Source organism: Lonchura striata, chromosome 14 (assembly GCF_050655825.1).
Source record: "Lonchura striata isolate lonStrDom1 chromosome 14, ASM5065582v1, whole genome shotgun sequence".
Classification (NCBI taxonomy): Eukaryota; Metazoa; Chordata; class Aves; order Passeriformes; family Estrildidae; genus Lonchura; species Lonchura striata.
In genome coordinates this window covers 5,657,501-5,685,472 of record NC_140716.1, presented here as the reverse complement: position 1 = coordinate 5,685,472, position 27,972 = coordinate 5,657,501, and the positions used below count along the sequence as shown (strand labels likewise).

At 50.4% G+C, this 27,972-nt stretch overlaps 2 protein-coding genes and 1 long non-coding RNA gene across 13 annotated transcripts in view; 1 reads left to right on the top strand and 2 right to left on the bottom strand.

Annotated features, from left to right (window-relative positions):
- The window catches only part of CHLSN (cholesin), a 123,572-nt gene extending 120,250 nt beyond the window's left edge, over positions 1–3,322 (bottom strand). Inside the window, exons 1-2 of one of the 3 annotated variants that reach the window (XM_077786883.2) lie at positions 3,257–3,322; positions 94–236 (exon numbers count right to left, since the gene is read on the bottom strand). In XM_077786883.2, the coding sequence (XP_077643009.1) occupies positions 94–222 (129 nt within the window). In that variant the 5' untranslated portion in view covers positions 223–236; positions 3,257–3,322. Of the gene's footprint in view, positions 1–93; positions 237–2,877; positions 3,140–3,256 lie in introns of those variants that run through there. The other 2 variants (XM_085592230.1, XM_077786882.2) reach the window with 2 other exon arrangements.
- ZFAND2A (zinc finger AN1-type containing 2A) lies at positions 93–9,162 on the bottom strand. 9 transcript variants are annotated; one of them, XM_085592224.1, is made up of 8 exons: positions 9,040–9,077; positions 8,974–9,003; positions 8,775–8,847; positions 8,197–8,291; positions 7,353–7,484; positions 7,097–7,248; positions 6,318–6,560; positions 5,942–6,083 (listed from the first exon to the last, which is right to left on the bottom strand). In XM_085592224.1, the coding sequence occupies exons 3-7, from the start codon at positions 8,827–8,829 to the stop codon at positions 6,365–6,367; spliced, it is 630 nt and encodes a 209-aa protein (XP_085448350.1). In that variant the 5' UTR covers positions 8,830–8,847; positions 8,974–9,003; positions 9,040–9,077; the 3' UTR covers positions 5,942–6,083; positions 6,318–6,364. The 9 variants fall into 9 exon arrangements, with proteins under 9 accessions (XP_085448347.1, XP_085448352.1, XP_085448350.1 ...); XM_085592223.1 differs by lacking the exon at positions 8,974–9,003 and having other exon boundaries at positions 9,029–9,162; XM_085592222.1 differs by lacking the exon at positions 8,974–9,003 and having other exon boundaries at positions 8,775–8,866; positions 9,048–9,074.
- LOC146766068 (uncharacterized) lies at positions 9,116–20,290 on the top strand. The gene is made up of 2 exons (XR_014958517.1): positions 9,116–9,254; positions 10,198–20,290. It is a non-coding gene; the product is annotated as an uncharacterized LOC146766068 (long non-coding RNA).
- The last annotated feature ends 7,682 nt before the right edge of the window (positions 20,291–27,972 follow it).

Sequence of the window (27,972 nt, the reverse complement as noted above, 5' to 3'; positions counted from 1 at the left end):
TCCAAGGAATCACTGCAACTGAATCCAACTCGTGTTCAGAACAGAATCTACAGCAACAACAAATCCATTTTGTATTGAATTAAAGAGCCAAACCTGCAGCTTTTGCTTCTTCTTCTTCGGTTTTGTTTCCAATTCCAGCTCATCCTTTTGGGCCACATGTTTCTTCATCTTTTTTCTTTTTTCTGCCTTCTTTTCTTTTTTTTCCACAATCATTTTCGGCATTCTAAAATGCTATTCTGTAACAGAAACCACCAAACTGCAGTTAGAACCTTTTTTTAGTATTAAATATCAGTCTCATATACAGACAGCTATACTACAACTGCACTGGTACGGTAATGATTTGTGACTACCTCACTATGAAATGTATGTCTGCACTGAAACTTGATTCATTTTGGAGAATTTTTGCATGTCCTTTAGGAATGCATTGTAGTAAAGGTACTGTAAAACTCAAATGCCAATCCCCTGTAGGAATGCCCACACCTTTTGTCCTCTGAGGCCCTGTTGTGGAAAATTACTCAGTGCTATTCCTGGTAGGAATTCCCCATAACTTAGGCTGTGCTTTCTGCAGGTTAGAACACACCACACTGAACTGTTTGATCAACTGTCTACCTCAGATAACACCATCATCTCAAAATACATTCCCATGACCATCAGTCATCTCATTGATATGCACATGTGTGCACTCACAAGCAAAAAGGAAGGCTATTTGATTACTAAACAATTATATACCACTAGTTCTGGTTAAACTGCAAGCTTTTCTGTTTTCATATAGGTTAATGGAATAAAACTATGCTTGAAGAATTCTCTCACTAGCTTTATCTCTAATTTTAGGGTGAAAATGAACAGGAGTTGCAGACAACACTGCACCTGGTTCTGAAAACAGGTCTAGTTGTAACTCCGTACAGTTTCTCTGCCAGAACACCTGATTTAAGTGGCTTTACCCAGCTGCCCCAACACTGTCACTTTCCGTGTCAGCTTCACTGCACAGGCAAACTTCAGCTCAATCACAAATATTGACCTTGAAACACACACTGAAATAGAAAACAACACACCAGCCCACATCAGGAGGTTCCCAATAGAGCAGGAGCTGCCAAAGGAGGGATTTGGCACCACGGTGACAGCGTAGCCAGGCCTGGCACATGTGTGGCACAGCCGTGCCCTGCCCAGGAGGGCACCCAGCCCACGGCCAGCCCCTGCTCAGGACCCCGGATTTAATATAAAAAAGCTTCCCAACCTGGATTCGCTTCCCAACACACACCCGGGTTCACACCCCAGCACACACACACACGTGTTCACACCCCAGCACACACACACCCGTGTTCACATCCCAGCACACACAGCCCATGTTCACATCCCAGCACACACAGCCCGGGTTCACACCCCAGCACACACACACCCGTGTTCACATCCCAGCACACACAGCCCATGTTCACATCCCAGCACACACACCCGTGTTCACATCCCAGCACACACACACCCGTGTTCACACCCCAGCACACACACACCCGTGTTCACATCCCAGCACACACACCCGTGTTCACATCCCAGCACACACACACACGTGTTCACATCCCAGCACACACACCGCCCGTGTTCACATCCCAGCACACACACACACGTGTTCACATCCCAGCACACACACACGTGTTCACATCCCAGCACACACAGCCCATGTTCACATCCCAGCACACACACGTGTTCACATCCCAGCACACACAGCCCATGTTCACATCCCGGCACACACACACCCGTGTTCACATCCCAGCACACACACACCCGTGTTCACATCCCAGCACACACACACCCGTGTTCACACCCCAGCACACACACACCCGTGTTCACATCCCAGCACACACAGCCCGTGTTCACATCCCAGCACACACAGCCCGTGTTCACATCCCAGCACACACACACACGTGTTCACATCCCAGCACACACACACACGTGTTCACATCCCAGCACACACACACGTGTTCACACCCCAGCACACACACACGTGTTCATATCTCAACACACACACACGTGTTCACATCCCAGCACACACACACACGTGTTCACATCCCAGCACACACACACACGTGTTCACATCCCAGCACACACACACCCATGTTCACACCCCAGCACACACACACGTGTTCACATCCCAGCACACACACACACACACGTGTTCACATCCCAGCACACACAGCCCGTGTTCACATCCCAGCACACACACACACGTGTTCACATCCAGCACACACACACGTGTTCACATCCCAGCACACACACACACACACGTGTTCACATCCCAGCACACACACACCCGTGTTCACACCCCAGCACACACACACGTATTCACATCCCAGCACACACACCTCGTGTTCACATCCCAGCACACACATCCCGGTTCACATCCCAGCACACACACACACGTGTTCACATCCCAGCACACACACACGTGTTCACATCCCAGCACACACACACACGTGTTCACATCCCAGCACACACAGCCCATGTTCACATCCCGGCACACACACACCCGTGTTCACATCCCAGCACACACACACACGTGTTCACATCCCAGCACACACACACCCATGTTCACACCCCAGCACACACACACGTGTTCACATCCCAGCACACACACCCGTGTTCACATCCCAGCACACACACACCCGTGTTCACATCCCAGCACACACACACCCGTGTTCACATCCCAGCACACACAGCCCGTGTTCACATCCCAGCACACACACACACGTGTTCACATCCCAGCACACACACACACGTGTTCACATCCCAGCACACACACACACACACGTGTTCACATCCCAGCACACACACACCCGTGTTCACACCCCAGCACACACACACGTATTCACATCCCAGCACACACACCTCGTGTTCACATCCCAGCACACACATCCCGGTTCACATCCCAGCTCCCGGGTTTGCCGCAGCTATTCCCGCGCATGTGGCCGGGCCGGGCCGTGCCGGGCCGAGCCTCCCCGGCCCTCCCGCAGCCCCGTGCGGGCAGGGGACCCGCGGAGGAGCCGCCGCCGCCCCGGGGCAGCCAGGGCTGCGCTCCCGCCCGTCCCACACGCACCGCCCGCAGCCGCCGGCCCGCCGCATTCAACCGAGCCCCACGCTTGGCGCCGCCGCCCGCCCCCTGCCTCTCATTGGCTACGCGGGGAGAATAGCGATATCTGGTTGGCTGCCGAGCCGTCAATCATCCCGGTGGCCAATAGCAAGCCCCGCTCGGAGTTAAAGCGCCCACCGGGAACACGTGTGCCGCAGAGCGCTCCGCCGGCTTCTGGCGGCGCGGATGGCGTCAGCTTCCCGCGCCGAGCTCCGCCCGCGGCCCGCCCCTTGCCTGGGACAGTCCCGAAATCGGGGCCCGCCCCTTGCCTGGGACAGTCCCGAAATCGGGGCCCGGCCGTGCGTCTGGCAGGGACCAACCCGCATCCTGCTGGGACTGCCCAGGGCCTGGCACGGATTGTTCCGTGGTCTGGCAGGGATCCACTCGCACCCTGGCAGGGGTCCCCGTGTCCTGGCAGCCCCCGGCTGCACTGCAGGACGGCCGGTGGGAGCCAGCCCGGTGCTGCCCGAGGCAGCCGGCGACGGCAGGCTGGCCTGGACACCGAGATGGGGCTGGGGACACCGCCAGATGGGGCTGGGGACACCGAGATGGGGCTGGGGACACCGCCAGATGGGGCTGGGGACACCGAGATGGGGCTGGGGACACCGCCAGATGGGGCTGGGGACACCGAGATGGGGCTGGGGACACCGCCAGATGGGGCTGGGGACACCGCCAGATGGGGCTGGGGACACCGCCAGATGGGGCTGGGGACACAGCGAGATGGGGCTCTCCGGAGAAAGGCTCCAATCCCTTTGAGCCCACAGATCCTAAAGGCTCCACATCCAGAAAGATCCTCAAGTGTGACACAGCACTACCCGTGTCCCGATGGGGTCTCTTGGAAGAGGCCAAGGGTGTGGTTTGACAGATGCAGAAAACACCTCCGAGGACAATTTCCAGGCAGCAGATCAGTTTCCATGTTTTCATTTTCCATAAATACCCCATGCACAAACTTTTCCAAGTCCCCTTGGTAATTTAAAGGCCAGAATTTTTACCACATACGCACACATAGATGACACATTATTTTCAGGACAACCTGAGACAGACTTGTTTCCCTTTGCTTGGATCCCAGCAGCAGCTGAGATGCTGGATGTGGGAGCAGATGCTGCTGGCAAACACATCCCTTTTCAGGCACTGATGGGAAGGGACAACCTCTGCTTTCCTCCTCTTCCCCTCCTCCCCATACCAAGGTGCCCCCAGCCATCACTGCTGGTTAGAAATTATACTAAAATAATAAAATGTATATAAAATATAGTAGTGTGCTAAGGCTGAGTTAGGGTGTTGGCGCACACAGGATAATCAGAGGGTGGCGGTACCTAAAACTAAAGCAGTAATTCGAGCTTTTGCTCCAATATGGATAAGCAAAGAATATTTTCTATGTTTAGATTTCCTAAAATAGATTGTGTTATTGCATATCCTATTGTGACATCCTGTGGTTAAACACAGTATTACAGATACCATCAAATCACAATCTTAGCTGCAGGATTGCAAGAAATTAGATTATGTGCAATGATCAGTGTAGCTCATATCTATTTTACATGTTCAGTTTGGCCAGCTAGCTGTGATCTGCTCCAAAAACTTCTCCAGGATGAGAAATCACACTGGGCCAAACATAAATATGGGATAGCACAGATACTTGTTCTGTGCTGAGCAGAAATAACATCTGTCCTTTCTTAGACAAGGCCTGCGACTGGAGGCATTGATTGTTTCATCTGTCCCTGTGAGGCACCAAAAATCCACATTTCCTCCTCAGGCAGAATTCCCACTCCAAGGATTCAAGTGTTCAAAAAGAGACACAACAATCTTTGCACACCTGCAGCACGCCCAAGGATGTCCAAAGCACATGCACTAACTGCACTCCCATCTCTTACAGTAGCAGCAAAGATGATTTTTCCCAGGTCAGGGAGCTCAGCACTGCCCTGCACAGTGCTTCTCCCACCTCAGCAGCGCTGCAGGGGACTGAAGGGGCTGCAATTTCCCTCCAGCTAGTCCTAAGCCAACACTGCAGCCCAGAAGCCCCAGCACGCAGAGGAATGGCTTCAATGACACATGAAATTGAGGTCCTGACCCCCTGACACCATCAGAAAGCCCTGGCATTTTTCTCACAATTAGCTGGATGAGAGGTCTACTTAGATCCCATCTGGGGAATTAGCATTGTTCATTAACAGCACATTTCCATTTCATCAACCTATAATATTTCAGGCCTCAAGCTAAGCAGCTGGATACTCATGCAGTTTTAAAGAGCCAAGAGAGCTGATCAGGATAATAGATGGAGCATTATCTGCCTTCACTTCACTTGTTTAAGCTTTTCAGCAAGAGCAACCTCCCTAAACAATGCTGTATTTTGGCCTTATTCTCATTACACAAGACACAGTTAATGCTACTTTCTCTGGCTTCCTTTTAACCTTGAAACCACAAAATATATTCCTGCAAATCTAGATTTCTGTCTAAGGGACAATGCATGAAGAAGAATTATACTGCACGTGCCTCTGTGAGCACTAGCCTTTGGACAAGTCCTGTAAAAAAGGGGGTTTGGCTTTATAAATAAAGGCCTTCCCATGACAAACCAAGAGGAAATTTCACATAGATGTTGTTTGCCATGCAGAGCCAGAACACTTCCAAAAGGATTGAGACATATGACAGTAGCTTGTATTTCATATTTTCATTTTGGGAAATTCCTAGCTCTGGCTTGGCATGACCTAAGCAAATCTACCTGTATTTCATACCAACTGTAATCTACCTAACACCATCATCTCACTTCCTACATAAAATATTTTTCATAGCATTAAAGCTCTTATTCCAACTATAGGAACAAATAACATTGGCTTGGAAAGGGTAACAGTTTATTGAATGCATACAAAATAATGACAAAAATAAGTTAATTACATAGAAATTTAAAGAGAGGGGAAAAATATTAACTTTATTTTAAAGGTTTGATCCAGATGCGATGAGCCTCTACTATCTGCACCTGTAAGACGTAAGAATGCACTGTAAGGATTGCACAACTGGAACTTTCAGTCACATTTATTTTAATTCAGGTGCTTGCTGTGTTTTCCTCAGGCTGATGACACACCATTTCCCCAGAACTTGGCCAAACCCACTGAACAGGTGCGAGACCAACCTGCAGATACAATTTGATGCCTTAATGCTTTTATCTACGAGGCCACTCTAATCACTGCACTGTAGAGAAGCAGGGATTTACCTGTGCTGTCAGAGCCCCTCTGCTGCACTCCCAACACCATTTACAGGTCACCCACCAACTCTGGAGCAGTTAGAGGTGTGACAGTGGCACTGCCACACCGTGTGGACACCCAGCCTGGTTTTAGTTTCTCTTTTCTCCTGGTGCAGCTGATACCTGTTGTGCTGACAATTCCCATTAGAAGGCACTCCAGTTGCTCCTGGGGACTTGAAGGAGGGATGAGATGCTCTCATCAGAGCTGCATATCTACAAACAAACACAACCAAGCTCAGCATCTATGCACTCTGCATTTTCACTCTTCCATCCAGTTTAATCATCTGCATCTGTCACACAAATCTCACAGTCCTACTGCACAGAACAGTCAAGGTATGTCTGCCTGCAAAATACAGATTTTTTTTTTTTTATTAACATAAAGTTCAAACTTGGTTTGTCAGGGAATTGATTATTCTTGGTTACTTTAAGGTGCTGGACAGAGCTTTAGGATTCCAGTATGTCAACCTAGACCCCAAAGGGTGCTTGAGTTGGCAAATATTCTCAATTGGGAAAGACTGATGCAGGTAAGCTTGAAAAATCAGGATAACATTTAACAAGCTTTTTCTCTTGGCTCAGAAATTAAGGCTGACATTCCAGAAATTCAGCCTGAGATGCAAGAGGAAATCATGGTTACTTTATTGACATGACCAGTAGTTTCCAGAATTCCCTGTCAGTCCAAGCTCCCCACCAAGCCTTGATACCAGCCCTGAGATCCCATCTTGAGCTGAAATATTCCCAGTCCAGCTCACCCTGCCTTGGAGATGGGCTGGCTGCTCCCTCTGCAGTCGTGATCCAGAGGATGCCGATGTTTTATGCAGAAGCTGCCACCACACTGTTCACAAACCACCTTCATCATCTCTTTTCTTTTGCAGCCTGGCTTGGTGCATTTGTTTGTGAAGATCTGAGTAAGAGAGGACAGGAAGTTGGCTGTGTTTGCTTTCTGTGAGCCATGACCAAACTGAAGGCACAGGAAGGCAGCTTAGACTTCAGCAGCAGTTTTCTTACCTTCTGCTTTTGCTGTGCTGGATTGTATTTGCAGTCTTTATCCATGTGGGCTCCAACCACAATATCTGGGATTTCTCCCTTCTGCACTGGGATAGGAGTGTTACAGAGGGGACACACTGGGACCTGCACATTCTAAGAATACACAGCACACATCAGCACCACAGAATTAAAGAACTGTTTAGATTGAAATAGACCTTTAAGATAATCAAGTCCAACCCTATTTTTGTGTCCTTCCCCATCTCTTACCCATAGATAATAGAAATATATTCCTAAATATTTCATGTTCCTATTTTGCTAATGCTTTTAAAGATACACTTCACAACCGTAACTGCAAATCCCCATCCAAAAACCACACAGAAATGCTTTGCCAAACCAATTTGTAGCAATGTATTTGGTAAGTTGACTTTAAATATCCTTTTGGCTTTTCTGGAATTACAGCCTTTGAATACTTCAAAGCCCAAGTACAGGCCAGAGATCAAAGTTTGGACCCACTTGTTCTATTTACTTCTTCAGTAGTTTCAAGTTTGATGTTCTTCAACTTACAGGACTTGGACCCCAGAAAATTTTAAACCACAATACATTACTTGAAATATAAAGCACTCCTCTCTGAAAAATGCACTATAAATGAAAAAAAACTAGAATCTAGCAGTTCTGGCCTCTGAAATGTCATGTTTCTATATATTTGAAATCCAGATGTATCATTAACTTGCATCTTGAGGCTCTCCCATCCACTTTTATTGAAACCACAGGTGAAGTTTCAGAGCAGCCCTTATAAATGACTTAGCAATTCAATGACTTGGCATAATTCAGCTGAATTCTGTAGGTGACGTCAGGCAGAACTCACTTTCTTGTAGGCAGAGCTGCACTTGTGCTCATCGTAACGGATGTGATCTTTACAGAAGACTTCCCCACATGCATCACACTTCAGAGGAAGGAAATCTGGGAGAAGAATAAAAGAGAAAACATTTTTATGGAACAAAGCTAACAACTCTAAGACTACTCACAGAAGTCTACAAATAAATTCTCAAGCAGTTTTGTCGAGTTGCAATCCAATTATCTCTATAGAGATTAGACCGTTCTTCAGAAATATTAAAACTAAAAGAGCAAGAGTGGTAAGTTTTCCTCTTTTTATCCCCAGCGTAAGACAAACACAAGCCATAAGCACATCAGGAGCTCCTCGAATGCAGAAACCTCAGTGAGCAATTAGTCAGGAGCTTAGAGCTGAAGTACAAACGCAAAGCCCAGTTTCAGGAATTCTTTTAACCTTGAAAACCATTCCTGAGCAACTTAACACGCGCAGGAACAGCAGCTATCACTCTTTCCCTATCCGCACCGAGGGGGGAGCAGAGCAGCAGCTCTGGTGTCGCCACTACCCCCGGACAGCCCCGGGGCCAGCGCGGCACCGTGCGGGCCCGCACTCACCCAGCTGCTTGCAGGTGCGCTCGGAGCAGTGCTGGCCCAGCCACGGCAGCTCCATGGCCCGCGGGACAGCGGCGCGGAGCGGGGACAGCGGCACGGAGCGGGCCCGACACGGAGCGGGAGCAGCGGCACGGAGTGGGAGCAGCGGCACGGAGCGGGGCCCGGCACGGAGCGGGGACAGCGGCACGGAGCGGGGCCCGACACGGAGCGGGGACAGCGGCACGGAGCGGGGCCCGACACGGAGCGGGAGCAGCGGCACGGAGCGGGGACAGCGGCGCGGAGCGGGGACAGCGGCACGGAGCGGAGCCCGCACCGAGCCTTTACCGGCGCGGAGCGCTGAGTCAGCGCGGCCCTGCTGAGTCACGCTCCCGCCGCCCCCTGACGTCACCGCCGCCGCAGCCAATGGCCTGCCCCGCCGCCCCCGCCGCCTGCCGCGCGGGCACGGGCGGGGCCAATGGGAGGCCGGGGGGCGGCTGAGTCACGGTAGGGGGCGGGGCCTGGGGGTGGGAGCGGGGAATGGGGAATGGGGAATGGGGAATGGGGATGGGATTGGAATTGGATTTGGATTGGGGATGGGATTGGGACGGGGGCCCGGGGGACGGGGGACAGGAATGGGGAACGGGAATGGGAAACAGGAATGGGGAACAGGAGTCTGAAATGGGGAATGGGATCGGGAAATGGGGAATAGGAACTGGAAATGGGGATGGGGATGGGGAATGAGGAACGGGAGTGGGAGATGGGGAATGGGAGCGTGAAATGGGGAACGGGAGTGGGAAATGGGGAATGGGAATGGGAATGGGAACTGGAAATGGGGAATGGGAATGGGGAATGGGAGTGGGAAATGGGGAATGGGAATAGGGAATGGGAACAGGAAATGGGGAATGGGAATGGGGAATGGGAGTGGGAAATGGGGAATGGGAATAGGGAATGGGAACAGGAAATGGGGAATGGGAATGGCAGCGGGAAATGGGGAATGGGGAACAGGAAATGTGGAATGGAAATGGGGAGTGGGAAATGGGAAATGGGGATGGGAAGAGGGAATGGGGATGGGAATGGAAATGCGAAATGGGGGGTGAGAATGTGGATGGAAGGGGGGAGTGGGATTGGGAATGGGAAATGGAAATAGGGATGGGAATGGGGATGAGGATGGGGATGGAAATAAGAATAAGGATGGGGATAGGCACTGGGATGAGAAAACACTTGGAGCAACAGGGTAAGGAGATGAGTTCAGTGTGGAGGTGGCAGGTGTTGGTAATGGAGACCAGAAACTTTCCCCGTTGGTCTCTATTTTAAATGCTTGTCTCACCTTGACCAGGCACCTTGAGATCAAGGTGTATTTTAGAAATGTGGATCTCTGGAGTTGGGTGACAATGCTGGCTTCATACAGAGCAGAGGAGGGCTGTTGATTTTGTGACATTTGCTACAGGATTGAGAAATGACAAAGTGTTGTTCTGACCCTGCTCTGCCCGGAAAACACCTGACTGTGCTGTGGTGTGTGACTCAGACACAGAGTGGAGCCATGAGGTCAAAGGGGAGCTTTGGGATTGCATGTGCTGACTGCCTGTACAGCCACTCACTGCTGTTGAACTCCAGGAGTGGCCTGTGCCACTCCTCCACCCACCAACGTGGCACTCGTGTGACTGCTGCTGTGGGTGCCAGCTTGCAGCCAGCCCACTTGGAGCACTTCCCAACAGCACAGTCCTGCTGGATTAAATTATGCCATGTCATCAGCCAGACACTCTGCCCACTCTTCAATTCATTTTCTCTCCTAAACCCATAAAATCACCAAATTTCTCGTGTAAACCCTTACTACACAGAACAGCTGAGCTGACAGAACATTGCATTCTGCCACAGGTTTGTGAAGGGTAAACTCTGATTTCACCTCCTCCACTGTGGGGTTTGCTGCCTAGGGTCTTGTGGGACAGCTGTGCCACATCCATACTGGGAGCACCCAAAACCTGCCCCGGAACACCCTGGGCAGGGAACAGCCAGAGTATGGCACTCTCCCCCGTTTCTTTTGTTCTTCTGACTTGGTTGGTTCTGGCAGTTTGGAAGAAGAAACAGGAGAAAATATCCAAATGAAATAGTAAGAGAAAGTCAAGTTATCCAAGGTACTTGGATAAATACCTTATCCAAGAACTTGGCTCTAGTATGCATCAGCTTCCTTGTACAACTCAAAATGCTGGGAGGTGCAAAAAAACACACATGACCTGCTGAGCTTGAAGGGTGATCTTTTGTCCCTAAAAAGCACCTACCCACTGCTTGAGGGGAGTGGGATCCCCATGATCTCCCCAGGAAGGCTTGCCAAAAAAACAGCAGGGTGAGCTAAGCAGAGAGGAAGAGGTTGGTGTCTTCCCTGGCTGGCTGAGAGTGCCCTGCCAGGGAGAGCTGCTGCCACAGGGATCATGTTTTATGGTGGAGGAGGGAGGAGTTTGCTTGTGGATAACAACAGAAATGGCTCTGCGCAGATTAGATGCTCTTAACGAAGACTGTAAATCCCAAGTCTGGGAACCCACATAGTACAGGCAGGCATCTTAATAGAAATGAGGATTAGAAATTAGCTGAGGTCTTTAGTGATATTTTTAGAAGGTTGCTCCTGACAGGTTAGGCTGCTGAGAACCAGAGGAAAGTGCCAAACCCTGTATTACTTGGGAAAGGATCACACAGTGCAGTGTGTGATTAGAGGCTGGCTAGCTTAGTGACAAAGGGGATAGGTGGGTTAGGGCTGATTCGGGAGGAATTTGCAAGGGAAATTGCTTGAGAAGCAGAATTTGATTCGGGGCAGCCAACATGGATTTGTGAGAGGAAAGCTATGTGTAACTAACTTGCTGGAGCCTGGGGGAGGCACCATTCCCTGGCAGCCTGTGGAGTGTTGGTTTTATGTAACTGATCTGCAAAGAGAAGGCCTGGCCCCTTTGCCACCAGAATGGCGACACTGGGTGGGATGGATGGCAATCCCCTCCCTCCCTTGCATCTGCATGGACTCTCTGCCTCCTCTTCCCCATCCATCCCTTCTACTTCCTTCCTAGTTTTTATGGGAGTAGGCCTATTGCTTTTCCCCATGTCCCACGATTTTCTCTTTGTCTTTCCCTTCCTCTCCCTCCAGTCCATGGGATTGCCTCTTTTCAGGGTGTTACACATCTCTGTCCATCCCAGCACATCAGCCTCCTCTGCCTCAGGACCCACATTGCATCCCAAAGAGGGGATGAAACTCTTCAGAAGAGGACATTCATTGCACAGCATCACTGCCAGCTACTGGCACAGCACAGCTGGGGAGCCAGGGATGTGTTTCCATCCTATCTCTCAGGAAAGGGTCTGTCCCCTCTCCAGCACCTGGGTTATGACAGCACAGCACAGAGCTCCCCATGGCCAAGACAGCCAGGTCCATCCATCCACCTCCTCTCTGCCTTGTGTGCCCCAGACTCCTCCCAACACCATCCAGAAGACGCAGATGAGTCCCTGCCCCTGATGTCCCCAAGGCCACCTCATTGCCTGCAGTCCTCCTGCATCCTGCTTGTTGCTCCAGCTGCAGAGCTAGTGCTGTGGCATTAACATTTGGGTGACTCCAGCTCTCATTTGCCTTTTCCAGGTCTCTGAACTCCAACCTCAATGTCCTGCTTTTCAGCTCATAATTTTGTACCAGGCTCTTAAAACTGGATTTTATTTTTATTGCAATGACCCTGTGATGCTGCCTGATCTCTCTGTGGAGGAGACATGACATCTCCATTACACAGCTCAGATAAGTGTCTTAAAGAGACCACACACAAAGGAACCTAATGGTACCTATTTTTATTAGGTTTATTACAGGAGGGGAAGGAAAGCAGTCTGATCTCCCCACAGGATACTCTGTTAACAGCAGCAGACAGAGAGGAGAGATCTGTGGAGGTGGATCAGTTTTCCAAGAATATTAGCTACTGCTGCTCTAAAATTAGAGTCTAGGGAGAGCAGACAGGTTGACATAATTGAAAGGGCTGTCTTATGGGATGACATAGTTAAACAAGTCCATGATCAGCTTTAGAGTGACAGCTCAGCGACTTCTTCTAATCCTCAAAGGAGCACTGAGTTGCGAGGCTGTGATTTAACTAGTCCTGGATCTTATCTTGTGATGATGTCAATATTATTAGAACCTGCTTCTAAAGAGATGCCTCCAAAATCACTGTACATGAAGCGACTGGCGTTACAGGCATGACTCTGCTGCAGCTGCATCCTGCAGAGCCCGTGGCTGATGCAAACACTCCCCTGCTGCCCTTCTTACATACCTGATTCTGTCCCTGTGGGCTGGGCTGCAGGGGCAGGTCCAGAAACAGGATTAAGAACCTCATTTCAGGATGGAGCTGAAAAATGTCCTTCAGCCGCCCATTTTATTCAACGTAATTTAATAGCAAACACAAAGTAACAAAGTTAGAGGTGAAATATAATAGCAGGAACCCCATAAAAAGTAACCTAATCTGTAAGATAAATAGACAACACTTTAGCCTGGGGAGATAGCAAATAAAAGAGAAATATGAGCGGAGCCATTCTCAATTCATAACTAACTTTAAAGAGAAATAATGAAGATGAGTTCTCCAACTTTTAATGCCCTAAGAGTCTTCTCCACAAAAAAAAAAAAAAAAAAAAAAAAAAAAAAAAACAACCAAAAAACAAACAAACAAACAAAAAATTTAAATGTTTTCCTCATTTCTTCACACATATGTCCCCAGCCAAATATTCTGGGTCATTCCCACACAGGGAGGCATCCATCAGAAAGGGAAATTATGTGGAGAAAACTTACTGCAATTCCTGAAGGAGCAGGAAACACCAAGGATGGAGCTTTTCATGCTCTTGGTTGCCTTTGTGGCCACCTGCCACTGCCTTGTTTTGGGTGCACAGCTCAGAGCACCCACTGCCTTCATGGTGGCATTAGTCTGATGTTTATTATTTTAAGGGTTTTAGCCTTTTTTTTTTAATCAGTGCCTACTTTAACTTCAAAGGCTGGGATTTTCCAAGCAGCCTACTGCATTTAGGCACCTAAATCCCATTGAGTTTCAAGTGTGTATCAGCCCTTAGGCTCCTTGGAAAATCCTTGCTAAGTGCCTATGGGCTCATTGGCAGTCCCCATTCTGCTGCCAGATTTACACAGATACCTTTGTACCAGCAAGAGCTCACTTCCTCACTAGAACAGTCTCTTTTTAAAAACCTCTTCCTAAATTACAAAATAAACGAGGGAGGACCACCTCTGATGGCTAATTTTTGGTGCCTGTAAAGAATGTTATATAATTTCCTTGGATTATATGAAAAAAAAAAAAAAAAAACCAACAACAAAAAAAAAACCCTTGGCATTGTCAGATGATTTTCTGAGATAAAGTGCTCCCAGTTCCAGCTCTTGGCCCTCTGGGGAAAATCTCGTGTTTGGTGTTTTAGAGGGAAACCCCACCATATCTACCACTGACTCTGACACCCACTATGTCTCCAACTCCCTTTTAGAGCACCCAGGAAAGATCTGTACATGGGGAACAAAAAATCAGCAGAATTAATCCATTTGCTTTGCTGTTTGGGAATGCCCCAACCCAAAAGGGAAGGGCACAGAGAGCAGCCAAGCTGGCAGTGGGATGGGTACAGAGGGTACCTCTGAAAGGCTGTCTCAAAGGGTGGGAATCATTGCAACAGCCTTTCTAATAGCAGAGGGGAAATAAATCCCTCATCCGGTGATTTATAGTCACTGATCAAACTCTAATGTCTTACTTAGGAGAAAAATATTTGTAATCTCCATGGCAGATTTCCTGGAATAACAATTGTCTTTTTGTTGAGTCCATATTGCAAACAGCATGACAGAACCCAGTCCAGCACTACTGAGCCACAAATTTCCTAAGCACTACCATGATAGCATCAACTAGCAAGGGAAGTTAGACCCCAAATACTCCTTATTCATTCCATTGCTGGTTCTGAACTAAAGTATTTCACTAAAAACCAAGACTCTATTCCTTAAGTATTTCAGCTGAGATTATTTAGTAACAGTGCCATACCTCAGCACTGTCTTTAATATTCTTATTTTTATCTAGATAAATGAACCCATCTTTCTTCCTGTTTTGTAGCACTAAGAACAAAACCTGAACTCTCATAAGTGGGGTTTGGTTTATGCTGTCAGCACAGGAGGGGACCAAACCCATTTTTGGTAGAGATGAGTGGGTCTTCTACAGGTCAGCAGGGGAGGATGGGCAGGAGGTTCCTTGGCAGAGCTTGGGGGCCAAAAGGAAAAGGACAAGGCGATGCTCCCGATGTCCATCCCGCAGGGACAGCGGCGTGCGACACTCGGAGCCGCGTGCCACGAGGTGGCACCACGTCCCTGCTAAGCGGGGTCACCGCTGCGGCCACGGCCGCTGCAGGACCCCCTGACCCCGCAGGCTCTGAAACCCTCCCCCTGAGACTTTGGGGGGAGCTTCAATAATGGGCAGCCCTCCCTTCTGTAAGACCCTGCCGAGGAAGGAGGTGGTGCCCTGTGCCATGGAGCAGGGGTGAGACCCTCACCTGTGAGTGTCCCCTGCGTCTCCTGGGGAATTTGGGCACCAAATTCCAGTGCAGGCGTAAGGTTTACAGAGTTGTGGTGCCATCTCCCACCGGCTACAGCTCTCCTCAGTGGGGTCCTGGGCTCCTGTCCCTGCTGGCACTGGGAGGGATGGCAGTGTCACAGTGATGGTTGTGCCTGGATGGAGTGTCTGTCCTGGTGCTGTGCACTGGCCGTGCCCCCACCCCACAGGGACCTGCAGGCAGGAGAGCTCATTTCTCACACAGAGCTTCTTCATTAAATCATAGAATTCTTTGGGCTGGCAAAGACCTTTAATCTCATCAGGTCCAGCCATTAACCCAGCACTAAGCCATGCCTGTAAGTCAGTGGAAAAGGGAAAGCTGTGCACCAGTATATTTTCCTTGAAATAGCAAATATTTACTATTATTGTGACATGCTAGGAGGGATTCAGTTGAGCCTATATCCCTGAGGAACTTTAAACTCTATACCTTGACATATTCAGATTACTTCCACCTTAGAAGCACCAGTGCAGCCCTAAAACCAAGGAACTTGCCCAGCACCTGGTTAGTGCCTTGATTAGGCTCCTGAGCTCCCAAATGCTGAGTTTCCTCAGTTAACCCAGTTCTTGGGGTCTCTCAGCAAAGCCCTGCAGCTTAATGCCCTGTTCTTCTCAGGGGGGTTCACCCCAGGAGCTGTCTGTCCCCACCACACTGCCCTGAGCCCTGCTGACACAAATCTAATGCTGGCATCTGTGCCACTGACTGCTCAGGTGCTCCATGGAGAACAAGGTGACTGCTGCACCCAGGTCTGCTTTAGTGAAGGAAACACAAGTGCAAGCCACAGGGATATATTAAATGAAAATTCCCCAATGGATGAGGGGTTTTGCATGTGCTGAGGAAGCTCCAACAGCTCCTTCTGCTCTTGGTTTAGAGCACAGAGCAACCAGCCAAAAAACCCTGTGCTTCTTTTGGAAGAGGAAGCAGAGGGAGCAGCTCAAAGGGAGCTCTCCTGCCTGGGTTCGCTGTCCCTGGCAGTGTGCTCAGAACAGTAACAGAGTGCCTGGAAATACCTACATTATTCCTGACACAATGCTTTCTGCCTGAACAATGCATTGCCAATTCAATTTATTCAAACAAGTTCCTTGGGAAGACAGCAAAGCAAATCCAGGTGGCAATTACCGAATTCAGACTCTGCCCTGAACTCGGGGAAACAAAGGGGCAAGATATGAGAGAAATAGCAAGTTCTGCTGGAATTCCCACAGTGGCAGAATCCTAAGAGCTTTTCATCACGTGCTGGCTGGTATTCAGCTGAAAAACCCCTGTGTCATTGGGCAAGGAGAGAGAGCAGCATTGCAATTGCTCTGCTGTAGCACTTTGGAATATCTTTGCTATGAAAATTAAATGCTGGTTTGTTTTCTTTTGAGAGCACAGCAGCGCTCGGGCTCCACGGCCCGTCGCAGTGAGGTGTCATTGAAGAATAAGTGCATTCAGGAGCTCCCAGGACTGACAGTGCTGCCAGTCCCCCTGTGGTACACACTGTCAGCCAGGGTGGAGGCTGCCTACGAGCTCAGATGAGCCATCACACCCGTTCAGAGCTTGGTTAAACAGCTTCAGCTTTGTGCTGAGCCTCATCACATCCCAGTCCCCCTTTCCCACAACATCAGCAGGGCCACGAGCCCATAGCCCAGGACTGGTCTCTGTGTCCAGGGTGTATCTCCAAGAACCTCCTGGATGGCTGGAAGGAGAGAAAAGCCTGCCAGGAACCTCCACTGTGGCTCTGGGTGAGGAGGAAGGAAACTTCTGTTAGAGACACACAGCTATGGAAAATTTCCTCTTACCAGACCCTGCAAAGCACACAGCCTGAGCTCCCCATACCCCGTTCACAATCAGAGGCTGAGCCCCTGGGATCATGCTTCATCTCCCCATCCTGTTCCATCCCTCCCAGCCAGCTCCTGGGCAGCTGTAGCCACTCTCCCAAAAGAGAACAGTTACACCAGGGATGAATTTGGCCCCAGATGTAGAATTAGGTTAAGCCAAAAGGTGGCAGCATCTTATTCAGTATCGATTTTGCATGAATATTTCTTCTATTAGCCATTTTTCTTTCTAATCATAGAATGTAAGTTTTTAAATTACAGAGGTGGGGAGTAAATGTATTGCAACCTCTGGCAAATTGATATTTTTGCAGCAGCAGTAAACTTTTCCTGATGACAGATAATTGAAGGGAGCAAGCATCAGATAAAATTCATAAAGATTTGGACCTACTGGAACAAGACAAATTATATTTAATGTTCAGAGTTATAAAGTAATTACCCTGGGCTCCAATATAATAAATAAAGACATGGTAAATGGAGTTTAGCTGACCAGGTGCTTTGGAGGTAGCACTGTGCAGGGCCCTGTGTCAGCAGGGGGGATGGAGAGGTGACAACTCCCTCAGCCCAGGGCAGTGGCTCAGGCTGGTGTCTCCCCCAGAAATGCCCTTTCTCAGTGGAAGAAGGAAGCAGCTGCATCCCATGGCTGCAGCAGAGCCCTGCATCCCCAGCCCCAGATGCTGGATGCACAGGGAGCCATCCTCACCCACAGCCCATCTGCATTCCCAAAGGCAAAGGAGCCTTTGGATAGCCAGGTTCATCCATACCTCTCAGGAGAAGCCTGGTGCAGGTTCTCCAGCAAACCCACAGCCTCCTGTTCTCCCACTCCAGCCAGCAGGCATTGGTCTCTTCCCTCAGCACCCAAGAGAGCAGCTGGCAGCTAAAAAGAGGAGGGTGACCTTCTCCCTGAGGTGGTCACTGCTCTTTACCCAGGGGAAACTGAGGCTGGGGTGGTGGGCATCCCAGCCAGAGCTTGATGTCCTTCCCATGCAACAGCAGCACACCTCAGAGGGACATCACAGAGACACTGCAACACCCAAAACCAGAAGATACTGGTCCTTACCCAGCTGCAACTCCATTTCCACCAGCTGGGAAAGACTGGGAAATCCTTCTTACAGTGAGGAGCCACCTTGTCTTCCCTTTTATAGCCGTGCCTCAATCAGCCCTGTGATGTACCCTTCACCTGGCAGGGTGTCTTCATTGCATCTAGCACCTCACTGTGCTAGGCACATCCAGACCTCACACACAAGGAACAATAAAAAGGTGGCAGAGCCATATCCTCCTTTTTTTTTTTCCAAAGCAGGATGTCAGTGCAAGCCTCCCTGGTGAAATAAATGCATCACTAAAAGGTTTTTAATGCAGGCAGCAGCAGTGGCTGCTTGGCAGCACATGCCAAGTGCCCTGATGGTCAGGAAGAAAACATGCTCAAGCACACACGGAGCTGGGAGGTCCCACCCCAGCCTTTCTTCAGGGCTCCTCAAACATCATCTCTGAGCAGCTGCTGGGAAACCATAAGCCAACACCAAGCCTTGTTTCTGCTCCACCACCAGCTCTCTACTGCTAGTGTGCCTCTGCCCCTTTGAAGAAGTTGCTTAGATATTCAGCAGCATTTATACAAGCTTTAGTATTAAAAAATGCACGTAGTTCTGAAAGCAAATATGAAGCTGCTGCTGCTGCTGTAACGCTAGCTTTAAGCTGTCTACAGTCCCCAGAAATTCTCAGTGGGATGTTTGAGAAGGATGTATATGTGTTGACAACATTAAATGATCCATGGCTCAAGGACAGAATTGAAACCATACATCTACTTCATGCAGGCACTGATCACTGGGAGAGTGTTTTTCTCAAACTGAGCACGGCAGGCCAGGCACCCCGTCCTCCCCGGAAAGGCAGGGGTGGCTCGGGGAACAGAAGGGGCACGCACGCTCCGTCCTCATCCCGGTGTGTAACACAGCTCCGGTGAAAAGGCAGAGACACATGGACGCCATCAGCAGGAGGAATGTCCTCATGGCTGCACCATCTTTGAGGGAAATGGAGCATGTCTCTTCGGAGCATCACCCTCTTCTGCTCAGCTCCCAGCGAGGCAGCGCCGCTCGCTCGCACACAGCTGCCGAGGGCGAGGAGGGCCAGGATGCTGCCACCTTCCCTGGGTGAAGATTTGCCTGCTCTGCACTACCAGCCCCAGAGCACAGCCCGGGACGTCCCTGTGCCACCCTGGCACTGCCCAAGAGGAGAGCCCCCAGCAGCAATTGCTGAAAGCTCTCCAAAGCCTTTTCTAGGCATGAAATTCTCAAGGACGAGGAAAAACTGGCAGACAACAGGGAGGATTAGGTGGTTCCCCAAGGAACACAAGAAACGCTGCAAGATTGTGTTGTTGCCCATTTCAGTGGGGTGATTAGGCAGTATTTGATGCTGGGAGGATGATTTCTATTAGGCAATTTTGTGAGCCTTAGCCCAGCTATCAACAGTAGGTGGTGGGAAGTCATGTTTGCCTGGATGCAACAAAACCAGACTCCTCCAGAGTGCAGTGCCCAAAATCCAGGCCTGCCCTGGCCAGGACTCTGCCCCAGTGAAGCACTCTCCTTGCTCTCCCTCCTAAAGCTGGTTGCTGGTGCTTTCTGGTTCTTGCTGCTTTGCAGCAAACTGCTGTGAGCTGCCTGGGGAAAACCTCCCTCCCTGGCTCTCCTGCTGCTCCAACCCCATCTCCCTGGTCCCTGATTCAGGTACTGGTTGCCATCATTTCAACTATTACCAAACTAAAGGGTATTTCTTTGCTCCTTCGTTTATGCAGAATGTTTATTTAATAGGCTGGCCAGCTTCAATTAGGTCTGTGATTACTCACAGATGACAGCTCCAGCATAACAATGTTTACTCTCAAACTCCATCTCCAAGTATAACCTGTGATATATTTAAGGAGAAGGTATAAAACCATTAATGTTGAAATAGCTTTACCTATGGGAGTAAAGTTTCTCTAACAGCTGGCAACTGGGTAAAAATGTACTGGGGTTATCAGCCCCCTTCACCCAGATGTTTGGTTACCCTACTGAAAACCTCCCGTGGCTGGGTTGTGCAGATGTCTTTGCCTTGTTGCTGACATGTGGAACTCCTCGCTACAGGATCTGTATTGTCTAAAATAAAGTTTAATAGTTTTAAGTGCATTTTCATTTGTTTGTGAAGCATCAGGAGTGGTGGCTGGAAGTGAAATGCAGCATCTTTGGGTCAGATGTGCTCCTAAGATGCTTGGGATGCATTGGCAGGAAGGTGTCACAAAAGGAATATCCAAAGCTGTGGTCTCAACGTGGTTTTACTTCTCAGGAAATGCCAATGAGGGTTCCTGGTCTCCGGAAATTGCATTTTTAGAGCCCAGAGTCTATCTCTGTAGGAAGCCCAGCCTGGCTGTCCCTACAAGTTTGGCACCCAAATCTTTAGCTGGGTGAGAGTTACAGTGCTCAGGAGTGGGGAGGGAGCTCTGGGGTGGCTCAGAGGCAGAGGATGGGTGTCCCCCATCCCACACCCACTGTCCACCCAGGGGGCTGGACTGCCTGTGCAAAGCAGTCCCAAGGAGAGTCCTGCCTCTCTTGTAGTATCTTATAGCAAAAACAGCTTCCATACATCCCCGTGGGTTAATCAGCTGCTTGGAGACTAATTAGTGCCAAATGCTCTTATCAAGAAGACACAGCTGGGTGCAAATCCAGGCACAGCAATTTCTGGGATGTCCACACCCTGCTCAGGACACAGCCTGGTCCTTCCCTGAGCCCTCCAGACCAACGCGGATGACCCCAGTCCGGCCATCATCGCCCCAGAGAGGGAACTGGCAGCAGAGGTTTAGGAGGGATAGGAAATTTCCTGGCTTTAATTCACTGAACTCTTTTGTTTCAAGCACATTTAATATCTTAGAAATTACGAGTCACAGGGAGCTGGGTGAGCTGGAGGAGAAGGCGTGATCTGTGAGGCCAATTAAGAGGCCGATGGCACATAGCGAAACGGGAGCCCCTCGGGGGAGGCCAAGGTTACATAAATAAGTGTGTGAAGGAGCTGCACAGAATCTGCAGACACTCCGCCACTAGTGATGCCCCTTTGAATCTGGGAAAATTAAATATAAATAATAAATGTTTAACCACATAGCAAATAAATACAATGAGGCACCTTTAAAAATTATACTAATAAACAGCAAGATGTTGTCCTTCTGCCCAGGGTGGCTGAGCATCTTCTGCATATGGGAGACAAAGAGCACAAAAGAGGGGGTTGTGTTTGGGGGGTCCTGCTCAGCTGGGTTGTCTTCACCCCAGTCCGCTATCCCTGGACAGCATGGAATAAAACAACCAGCAAAACTGGAAATAAAATAGTGCCTAGCTCAGAATGTCAGGGCCTCCAGACCACAAGCAGCTCACCTCTGCCTGTGTGATCCTAATAGGCTTTTTCTGGGCACCTGGGAGCAGGATTAGGGCTTGGTTCTCAGAGGAGAAGCCCAGAGGTTCCTTGTGATGTTACAAATGTTCACCATGAGCTGCGAGGTCCCCAGAATTGCTCTTGTGTCAGCACTCACTTTACAATAAGAGCTCTGCTTCTTGGCTTCCCTGTTTTTACTGCTTTCTTGGAAGAAGGGGAAAAATGAAATGGAGATATAAAAAATAAAGGGGTCATTTATAGTTAAGCACATTAGGATGGGAGTGAGAGAATAAAGCAGTGAGAATGGCTCAGCCAGAGGCCTACAGGGACTTGTTCTCTGGTACTGGCACGGTCTTTACTAGGTCGCTTGAACCTTTTGCACTCAGCTGCAGAGCTCAGACCTGGGCTATATATCAGCAGGCTTGCCATGGTGTGCAGTGCAAAAGCCTGTAACTTCCCTCAAAGCCGCTCGTGCCAGGAGTTACAGCTCACGGGTGACTTTTGTAGGTGGCCAAAGCAACCAGCCCCAGCCTGGGGGTGCTGGCTGGTGCAGCAGAGGATGTGGGTTAAGTGTGGCTCAATTCCCTTTCCTGTGATGTAATTTAATTGCTCCCCAAATTCTGCAGGGAAGGAGCAGAGCAAAAGACCTTCATTTCTGTGATTATACATTCCTGGGCAGTTAATTATAGCCTTTGTCTACTTAAACACTTGCACAATAAACCCACAGAGAGCTGCCATCCCACTATACTTAGTTACCAATTTCTTTTCTTTCCAGCCCCTGAGATTTGGTTTCCTATTTAGTAGAGGTCACTGGAGCCAGACTCTCTGTGGGGATACCCTGGCTGTCACCAGGGAGCTTGTGCCAGAGCAAAATGTGTCCCTCTATTCAGATTGATTCAGTGGAGGCTGACACTGGTGTTTGGGTTTCTTTAGACCCTGGGTTCTGATCATATCTGGTTTTGATGAGCCCCCACATCTCAGCAGTCTCTATTTGCTTCACATTTCCACCCAGGAGTGACTGTTCCTGCTCATGGCAAAATCCAGGTCCTGGATATGCCACCCCATCTAGGAAGCACCTGATTCCAGTGACAAATATAGCACCCAGAGCTCAGTGCTGCTTTTGACACACGAGCACAGACATAAATATTCTCCAGCCTTTACATCCTTTCTCCATTTTAACTCATGGCTTCATTAGGCTAATTTGTTTCCAGGTTGGAGGATGAATAATGAGTCTCAGCCTGTGGATGCATAATTAAATTTTGATAGTGAATGTTTTTATCTAACCTTGTTTTCATTATTATCCTCTGTACTTGAATTACAAGTTAGAGATTTAGGGCTGCAGGTTTGCCTTCACATTAAGCCTGTACACCTCTGTGAGGTGTGACAGTGGTCTGCCACCTCCTAGGACAATGTCCAGCAGTGACACCAGGGTGTCATTTCACTCAGGTCTAATCATCAGAGATGTTCAGGAGAAGAGAAACGGTTAATGACATTGGTTTTTCCCTTACCACAGTCAGTACAACACACAGTCCCTGGTCCTTGTGGGGTCTGTACACTGCTCCACAGCTGGGTGGCACATCCCAGTGGCAAGGGTCACCTGGAACATCCTGGTGGGACATCTTGGTGGGACTCACAGTCCTGCTGTATTTCCTAGCGTGTCCAAACTCCATTGTTTTTTTGGGTATGTAGTTAGCTTTGTTTTCACAGTTACATGTCTGCAGGTTCCCCTGACTGTCCCTGTCCCCCTGTGCCTTGCAAGTGCCTCCTCAGCATTACCTGGCCTTTAAGACCCCTGTGCCCTGGGTCTCTGCTCACTGATGGTTTTCTCCCCATTGTTCTTTTCAGCACTGCAGTTTCCATCCCTCTTTTACACTGATCTTTGTGGCCTCTCCCTGCTCCTACCATTATCAAAAGTGTATTCCTTAATTCCCTGACTGCTGGGGTGGCACCTAAAGGACACCCTCTGAGTTAAGGTAGGAGCAGAGCACATGGAAGCCTCCGCTCCGGATGGGAGCCCAAGCAGGTACTTAGTACAAATGTTAATTGTGTCATTGTTTATATTGTAGGATTGGAAAGGGTCTCCTGGGTCATCTAGGGCATTGCCCTTCAGTAACTCAGTCCGTATTCAGCTATCCCAAGGGTATTTTTAGTCCATTCATGAATCCTTTTAGGAATTCGGCCCAACGACCTCCATCAGCAAACGATTCTTTTGGCTAATTGACTTCACTTTCTGCATGCCCTGTTTTAATACTGCTTTTAAAGTTGGAGGCTTTTCCTTCCTCTCTCAGCGTCATCCACCACTCAATTTCAGCAGCTCTTTTTTCCTATTGCTACATCTTTATCTGCGTTACTGTTGATTCCACGGTGCTCTGGTGAAGCCCCCGTGCTGATGGAGCCCTCACACCTACAGAGCCCCTTTGCCTGCAGGGCTGAGCCCCTCGTGAGATGGTCTCCACCAGGAGATGTTGGACACAGACTAGACAAGCTCACAAGGGTGGGAGAGGACACAAAGGTCACCTTTACCCACACAAACCCCCAGCAGCAGAGCTGGGGGCAGTGCTGGGGCCAGCTGCCTCCCAGCTCCCAGCATGCTGGCTCCAGGGGAGCAGCTGTTTGAAGGGTCCTCATTTTCCTTGATGTCTTCAGCAGCTAATATCAAAATAACAGCAGAGAGCGAAGGAAAATTGACAAAGAGAAGGAGAATTACCCAGACAAACTTTTCTTGGGTGTTATTATTCTACTTTAATCCACAGCTGTGTGTCATGTCACCACTGTGTTGTTATTTCAACAGAGCCAATTTTGAGCATGTTGTGGGAAGATCTTTGGGAGACAGGCTGAAGGAAAGACACAGCTGGGAGATGTGTGCTACATCTCCCAGGTGAAGAGATCACTTGCCAGCACTCACCCTCGCTGCCCAGGATTCCTTTCCCTGCAGACCTGCCTGTTGGATTGAGTGGTTGGTCCCTCCCCAGCTCCATCAGAATGAGCTGAAGTTAAACACAAAGCTTTGGCTAATCTGACTTGATCCTTTCAGTGTGGGTCAGGGAGCATCCCCAGCAGCACACACAGGGCTGCAACCTCCAGAAGGGACAGCACAGGGCAATGACACTTCTACTGGCACTGGCCCCTCAGTGACCTGATTTTGTCCATTTTCCTCTCCATCTTCTCTAGTTTGGGTGAAAGTGAATTCTCATCTTCCTGTGATGCACAGCTTTGATGCAGCTGCAAATTTAGCAGAGGGTTTACCCTGGGAATGGCTTTGCACGTGCAACTTTCCTGAAGGAAAAGACATGGAAGGAGGGAACCTGGAGCAGGGAACCTGAGCTAATGGGCAGACTGGAGCTTGAATGACCTACATGAATCCTTGGCATCAGCCAGGCAGTGTTTCTTTTAAATAAATTATGCAATAGTGAAAGCTTCAGAAGGCTCTTTTTTTTTTTTTTTTTCCCCAGGAAAACTACATTTTAGAGAAAAAAAAAACCTGTAAACCCAAGATGGTCAGATTTGATGAAGTCAGCAAAGCTGTAGCCAGGATGAAGATCATGCTCTCCAATCAGTCTCCAATTCATCATCAAAGCCAGTTGGTAAATATTTGCTTCTTCTAGTGATCAGCTGAAAGGTTCCTTTATTCCCACAACACTATTATCTTTGCAAATTACTTTTATTATAGTGAAAAGCAAAAACCTAAATCCTGACTGGTTTTAATTGAAAACAAAGGTGAAAAAAGGAAAAGATTTTTATCATAATCAAAATGTGGAGTTAAATAAGTGTTGTTTAAATAAGTGCTTTCTGATTTTCTTCCAAATAGACTGATACTTTAAAAGCTCTGCTAAGAGAGTATTTTTGCATAGCTATATCTGTCCTCTGCTTGGCAAATTGATCAAACCAAGTGGATTCACAGGGCAGCGGTGAGCAGGTCTTAAAATTCCTTCTTCTCCAGCAGAAACCAAAGATTTTGTTTTTCCCTGTGATACAATCATTACTTGGGGTGTTTGCATGGGACTGGGCTCCCCAAGGCAACTCAGGAGGTGCCTGGGTAGATCTGAGGGGGAAAACAAAGCAGGATTAATGTGGTGCAGCACCAGGACAGAGCTCTGAGAGGTCCTGGGACCTCCATCCTTGGGGAATGCAGCTCATCTCTGCATCACAAGGTCATGGTCAGCCTGGATTCATTCTGAACTTGGCCTTGCCTGGAGCAGAGGTTTGGCCTGAGCTCTCCAGATGCAGTTTCTAACCCCCATATTTCTGGAATATTGTGATGCTTCAGTGTCTTTGTCCCAGGACAGGCTACTCCAGTGGGTCTCTGCAGATGTCCCCATTGCATTTTGTCTCCAAGGGGAGCTGGGATCCCACAAGCGCAGCTCTCCCCACCTTGTACAAACTCCCTCCTCCTGCAGTCACTAATGCCCGCTTTTCAAAGTGCCTCAAGTTTTCCTTGAGGAATAAGGGAATATTAAAAGCCTTTCCAAATTATATAGAGTCCTTTGTTATTTTCAGATACTTTCATTTCCCCCTTTTTCCATTTGACTTTGTTACCTGATGCTCAAGGAATGCATTTTCCCCTCTATTAAATGTTTTAACCACGTACAAGTTCCATCTTAATGTTAGCATCTTTAATAGTAGAATATTACCATATTAATTGCTATTGTGAACCAGAAGATACTTATATCATCCAGGCTTTCATTACCGTCACGGAGGGATTTTTCCTACTGAGTCAAAAGTGACCACTTTCCTTAATCCCCTGTTTAAAAGCCCTGCTATTCCTCCTGACATGCCTAGGACGAGGATGGGCAGCATTTTCCCAGGGACAAACTTGGAATTAAATGCGTTCATTTCCCAAGGAACAGCAACCCCTTCCCAACCTGCTGCGGGTTCCTCGGCGGTGGGGTGGTGGGGCAGTGAGTTTTTAAGCAATTACGAGACAGCCACCCCCACACGCACAGCCGGGCCTCTCCTGCCCGTGGCGGGGAAGGGAGGACAAGCGGGAATTAGCCGGGAGAACAATAGGGATTCAATCAAACCCGGATCAGGTTGCAGCCCTTTTGTCGCCGGGACTCGTGCCGGGGGTTAATGGGGCAGAAGGAGATGGGAGCGGGGCGGCAGCAAAGCTGGGACACAAAGGCCAAAACACACGAGCTCCGAGGGGGACAGATGGGGCCAGGGGAGGAAACAGCAGGGGGGACACCGCGAGGGAAGGGACCCCACCACGGAGCGGCGGTGGGCACCGAGCGGGGCCCGATCCCTGCGGCTCTCCCCGCTCCCCCCCTTTCCCCGCAGGTCCCCGCTGGTCCCCCCGGCCCCTTTGGGTGCTCCCAGCTGCATCCCTCTCCCCGAGACCCCCTCTGCGGGAGCATCCCGGCACCTTTTGCTGTTGTGGGGCAGGGGGGCGCCGGTCCGTGCCCGCTGCCCCCGGTCCGTGCCCGCTCCCCCGGTCCGTGCCCGCTGCCCCCGGTCCGTGCCCGCTCCCCCCGGTCCGTGCCCTCTCCCCCGGTCCGTGCCCGTTCTCCCTGTCCGTGCCCTCTCCCCCCGGTCCGTGCCCTCTCCCCCCGGTCCGTGCCCGTTCTCCCTGTCCGTGCCCTCTCCCCCCGGTCCGTGCCCGTTCTCCCTGTCCGTGCCGGTTCCCCCGGTCCGTGCCCTCTCCCCCCGGTCCGTGCCCGTTCTCCCAGTCCGTGCCCGCTCCCCCGGTCCGTGCCCTCTCCCCCCGGTCCGTGCCCGCTCCCCCGGTCCGTGCCAGTTTCCCCGGTCCGTGCCCGCTCCCCCGGTCCGTGCCCTCTCCCCCCGGTCCGTGCCAGTTCCCCCGGTCCGTGCCCTCTCCCCCGGTCCGTGCCCTCTCCCCCCGGTCCGTACCCGTTCCCCCGGTCCGTGCCCTCTCCCCCGGTCCGTGCCCTCTCCCCCGGTCCGTGCCGGTTCCCCCGGTCCGTGCCCGCTCCCCCGGTCCGTGCCCTCTCCCCCCGGTCCGTACCCGTTCCCCCGGTCCGTGCCCTCTCCCCCGGTCCGTGCCCTCTCCCCCGGTCCGTGCCGGTTCCCCCGGTCCGAGCCCGCTCTCCCGGTTCGTGCCCTCTCCCCCCGGTCCGTGCCCTCTCCCCCGGTCCGTGCCCTCTCCCCCGGTCCGTGCCGGTTCCCCCGGTCCGTGCCCGTTCTCCCTGTCCGTGCCCTCTCCCCCCGGTCCGTGCCCTCTCCCCCCGGTCCGTGCCCTCTCCCCCGGTCCGTGCCCTCTCCCCCCGGTCCGTGCCCTCTCCCCCGGTCCGTGCCCTCTCCCCCCGGTCCGTGCCCGCTCCCCCGGTCCGTGCCCGTTCTCCCTGTCCGTGCCCTCTCCCCCCGGTCCGTGCCCGTTCTCCCTGTCCGTGCCCTCTCCCCCGGTCCGTGCCCGTTCTCCCTGTCCGTGCCCTCTCCCCCCGGTCCGTGCCGGTTCCCCCGGTCCGTGCCCTCTCCCCCCGGTCCGTGCC